General features: G+C 40.3%; 1 protein-coding gene across 1 annotated transcript; it reads right to left on the reverse strand.

Annotated features, from left to right (window-relative positions):
- Window positions 1–1,131: 1,131 nt before the first annotated feature.
- Window positions 1,132–2,902, reverse strand: LOC117834190 (NAC domain-containing protein 58). Its single transcript, XM_072295711.1, has one exon. It carries the CDS (start codon window positions 2,731–2,733, stop codon window positions 2,095–2,097), a length of 639 nt encoding a protein of 212 aa, XP_072151812.1. The 5' UTR covers window positions 2,734–2,902; the 3' UTR covers window positions 1,132–2,094.
- Window positions 2,903–5,594: the final 2,692 nt, after the last annotated feature.

Consider the following 5,594-nt stretch of genomic DNA (forward strand, 5'->3'; position numbering starts at 1 on the left):
TGATTTTTCTACAAATATTGTTCCTTTATTTTATGCAGCTCAAATTTAATTTATATCAATTAAAATTCTATAATTGCAGTTAATAAATTAAAATTATCAAACGGATCCAAAAAATTACCAAAAATTCACATGGGAAAAAGGATAATGATATGGGCAAAAGTAATGTTTACTTATGCATGGGAAAATCAGTATTTGTACCATCCGAACATGCAGAGCACGAGAGGGTACATCAAGGGAGGCTTAGACTTACTTCCCCACTCTTTTCTAACCAACAGCACACAAACTCATTTTCCCGCTGCATTTCTATCCACCAGAATCTGTTGTATTTTGACACAAAACCAATAAAAGGATCTATCCTTTTACATTTAAATTTGAGCTTTCTCCATATCTATTACATGAAAAACAAATGTTTAGCTCAAAGTCTTAGGATGCACAAATTAATCCAGTAATCTATCTTTATGCTACCCACCTTTTCACTTAATCATCATTATATGGTCCATTATTGTGGCTCCATCTTTGATTGTGTGTAGCTTACCACATGAAGAAATGGGGATGACTCCAAGTCATTACTTTTGTTTCATGTGTGTCTTTTTCAATGTACACATTTCCATACAATCGCCCATACATATCGTGTCATGCATCACAGATAGGAACAAAAAAGTAAAAGAAGATATGGGTTCTATTCTCTCTCTTTCTTTACGTTTTTTCCTTGGGTCCTTTTCTCTGATTTTAGTTTTACTCCTACAGCTCTATGCCTCTTTTTTTGTTGTTTCTTCTCCCGGAGTAAAGTATATCATCTCTAGTTGTTGAGTTTTCAGGATTATGATGACTTATAGCTTGAAAAAATACATTTTAATATCTATTATAGCCTAAATGAGGAATTGTTCACTTGGGACAGGGCGGGTTACATGGATCTGCTCTTGGTGCTTTTGTTTTGTCAAATCTTTTGAATCATGTTTGCTAAGCAAGTATCCTTATCATAGTTTCACAATCCCGTAACACAAAAGTAACATCAACTACTAGATAAATAGAAGAACATCTCAAAATAAGAAACGATAATGCAAACTAAGCAATGGTAGGTACATGTGTCTCAATTGGATGGTAAACATAGTATTTCGAATAATGAAAACACACAGTTTCAAGAGATATTGTAATATCTCAGAAACATGTAGCATTTTGGTACTCTCAGTTACACCCATAATCCATGGGGGCACTTCATTTGAAATTATGATTACCGAAACAAACTCAACTAGTGGTGTTGTCTTACACATGACTCCAACACCTTATTCGATGAAACTATTATTCTTCTGACTCTCACACTGCATGGGTGCCAACCTCACTCACTTGCCCACCTCACTGGTGTTAGCCTTCACGTTGGAGCCTTCCCTAACCTCCTCACCATCCTTTGCCCCCTCCAGGGATATGTTGGTGCGGCTGCTTGAGCTGGCGGTTCCAATGGAATTCCCCTGCGCAAGGAAGTTGTAGAAGGGGACCTGCCCTCCCTCAGCAGTACTGTAAACATTAGCGACGGCACCTGGAGTGTGCTTCCTCTTCTTGTACATACGACAGACAACCCAAGATTTGTCTGGATATACCATGACTGGAACCTTCACACTGCTAAGAGCTTCAGATGGACTATCATTTTTCTGTAGACATGGTTAGAACACTGTGAATAATAATGAATTGCTAAATCAGAAGAGCAACTATGCTTGGTGAACAAACTGATTGTGAGGCTACTTATTGAAGAATGACCAAATTGGATTATATCGATGATTCTTTATCATCATACTTCTTTCTCTTGAGTGACAAATGGTGAGCACAATTGAAATAAAAAATTTCATCAGAATCAGTGCCCGAGATGTGACTGAACATACCCGTGAGAAACAGGATGGTGACACATGCCGGCGTTCAGATCATTAGTCTAGCGAACTCATGAGGAAACCGACAATGCATCACATTTTAGACCACAGTTTCGAATCTTTCAACGATCCAACCTGAGCACTACCTACTACTTTTACCACATGATAAATTTGGTAGAAGTAGAGTGTGATAATACTGAACCAATTCTTTGGATGTGAATATATATATGCAATGTCAATCAAGATCAGTCAAGAACAAAAATTCTTTGGATGTGAATAAATTTACCTTGGTGAAGATCGTACTGGGCCTCATCACATGATATGGTGTGAGGCTGGCTCCGGCAAGGCTATACTCCTGCATGGCCCATTCAGTGTTCTCACCTATGTCTGATTTCCCAAGGTGGAAAACCAATGTTCTCTTCAACCCGATCATCAGAGGCACTCCACCAATGACGGTACTGGAAAAGATGGGCATGTCTTTACCAGTTGTCTTCCAGTGCCCATTACCTGCAGCACGATTCCACTGATCTCCAAGTGGCCACTTCAGAACTCTTTGAGAAAAAAAATACCTTTCCGAGGATCCCTCTGTGTTTGGAGCAGGAGCACAGTACACATTAGACGACATTAAAAGATACAAAATGCGGATTTGTTTCTTGTGAAAAAATGATTTGAATATGTGGGGATGACCTGTTAGTAGATCCCACGGATTGTGGTTCATGATTTGCACATCGGCAATAACGGCCGAGGGAATTGGCTCATTTACTGCACGAGGGCGCAGATAATGCACCACGATTTCCTCGTCAGTAGGTGTAAACCTGAAGCCTGGTTGATGCTGGATTGAAGCTGCACTTGCTATGCGTAGCGAAAAGGCCATATGGATATGTCAGTTGGCGACACTGACTAGTTGGCTCTAGTCTAGAGATAGAGTTCGTTTATGATTTGCTGATGGTGATAGTGGTGAGAGAATGGAAAATTTATAGGGGCGGCGGGAGGGGTTGTTACCTTGTGTGAAGTTATCTATCAGCTTCATCTTGTCCTTTCCATCTACACATTTTGCTTTCTGTTAGTTTGTTCTTGTTTCGATGCCAATATTCTCTAACACGGCACGCATGCTTAAAAGTAGTGTTTGCATTGTCCAAATGCGGGGAAGGTGTAGAGTGAAGGAGACTCAAGCTGACGTTTCCGGTCTATATCTAGCTGACATGGCAATTCTATCCCTAACCAACTGTGCCCAAGCTCATTTTTCCCCACTATATATCTAGGTAACAGAACTTGTTGTGTTCTGATAGAAACAGACAAATGTTTATTTGTGTCAGTGACTAGGATTGATCATTTTACTACGTTCATGCTTTCTCCCTTTGTCTGATAAAAATTGTCTCATCTAGTTACTTTAACATTTTTTTAGTGAACATACAGACAAATAGCATTGAAGCTATGTGATGGAGGGTTTCTTGTAAATGTTGCTCATGCCTTTATTTTGCTATGGAAGTATATGTGTACTAGTTTTATATGTTTTTGTTATTTGAATGATATGGCTACACATGCTAATAACAAGTTATGCATTTGATTCCCAAATTATACCTAGCTGACATTGGGGAGATATAGATTGGGTTTTTATTTCACGTCAGCTGCTTCCTCGCTCCCTCACATGATTCATCTTTGCACAACTTGTATACCAATTGTGAATTGTCCTCACCTTAGCAGTGCCTCCTACACTGAGCATATGTTGCAGACATTATGTTATTATTTTTGCAATTGCCAATCTCATATATTCCTTATGATCATTTGACCCCCTATTCCTTATACCTCTGATATTGGGAGGTTTTATGAGTCTGTATAAGAATTTAACACTTGTCATGCATAGACTATTTACTCGACATGAGTCAGTATTGTCAAAGGCTACGCTAATGTAATTGCAGGGCATCACAAGTGTGGCCTGCAGGGTGGGCTGCAGCAACTTTCGGAAGGCAAGCCCGTGCACGTGGCACTCCTCGTAGGTTGCATGGTTAAGTAAAACAATTTTTTAATATGCAATTATTATTGATAATATCGCTTTCTACAAATATCAATAGAAACATTACTTTAAGGTTCTTAACCGTTTTGTTTGGATACTTTTAAATTTCCAGGTAAATCTTAAGCCAGATGACAATAAGATATAGGTGCACGCATCATGAGTGTGTCTTACCTATCAATTACTTTTATATTGCTTCCACGGGTACGTCCACTACTTTATTGTGTACAAAACCCTGCATAACAACATGCATGCTCAGAAAGCAATTTTTGCATCATCCTTACGTGGATAAGAGAAGGGGTAGAGTAAGAGAGGTTCAAGATACTTTGCAATCAATCTCTGAGCAAAAGTACACACAAGCAGACAATCCCATTTCTCCACTCAACCTCTTACCAACAATGTTTGATGTGTTTTAACACAAAACTAACAGATACAACGTGTATACGAGCAGGGGCGGATCCAGAACGGAGCTGCGTCCCGGGCTGAGCTGTTGAATCACGTCTAAAATAGTCTAATCTTATCTCCTAAGTCTCATTTTGTTAGACTAAACACCATATATGTTAAAGGAACTCCATGGTCTCGCCCCGGGCTGCAGACCGGGCAGCCCGGGCCCTAGATCCGCCCCTGTATGCGAGTAGGATTTTTTTTCTTTATCCTATTAGTATATGATTTCTCCAATATGCCGTCAGATAAAAGTTTGTCTCGTCTAGTTACTTTTCCTTACCTGTTCATTTGCTATGTCGGCAATAGAGGTAGTAATGGATCATGGGCACCCTTCCACAAACCAACTAAGGTTTAATTATTTTAGCTAGAAACATATAAGTTTCTTTCTCAACCTTTTTAGGGGCCGTCCTTCAAATTTATAGGCTAAACTTTGATGCGCTTTACAAGGCCTGGTCGGGGGCGTGAGGCATGCAACGTGCAGACATATGGGCTTGGCTTTTTATATTAGATTGCACATTTCATTTGCAAGAATATGGTAACTTTTAAGATATAACTTTTGAATTAATTATCTTCACAGATAATTGCCAGGTTGGGATGCATCGTGAATGTCCGGAAGCAGAGGACAGGTGGGGGGTCGAGCAGCATCACGTGTGTCATAGAGGATGCGACTGCCTGCGGGTCGGGGGCAGTGGCAGGACTGAGAATGTTGGGGAAGACATGACCACCGTTTAGTTGAGGGAAACGTTTCGTGCACATCTTGGAGGAGCTGCGCACTGTGGCAAAAAAGGCGTGTTGATAGGGGTGAAAAGATGGGCGAGGGGATAGAGTAAAAGCGAGAGATAAAGGGTCTGCAGGTCCCAAGTGATGGGTAACACTACAGACTTCATATCTGACGTAGATAATAGTGACGATTAATATCAGAGACCGTCATTATGAACAGCCATGTGAACACTACAACTTACCAATTTTCACGTATTTTACCACCCATGGGACTTCATCAAGAGATGACAATTCAATGGTGCCCTTTTATATTATTTGGCCAGTATTATTTTTGAATGAGTCATTCCCATCTATGTCTTCTTTATTCGAGTTGCAGTCCACCTCTACTGTGCATCATCATTGATTCATTAATCAAAGTCCTTCTCTAGCCACCCGCCTTGTTGCTCATGTTTCTGCCCCTACTTGCTTCCTGCCCTCTTTCTTGCCAGCAGGCAGCAATGGAGAGGAAAAGTCCACTGCCCATCATTGCAAATTTCTTGATCTGGGACCTTTCTCGAGAA

This window comes from Setaria viridis, chromosome 8, assembly GCF_005286985.2.
Source record: "Setaria viridis chromosome 8, Setaria_viridis_v4.0, whole genome shotgun sequence".
Taxonomy (NCBI): domain Eukaryota; kingdom Viridiplantae; phylum Streptophyta; class Magnoliopsida; order Poales; family Poaceae; genus Setaria; species Setaria viridis.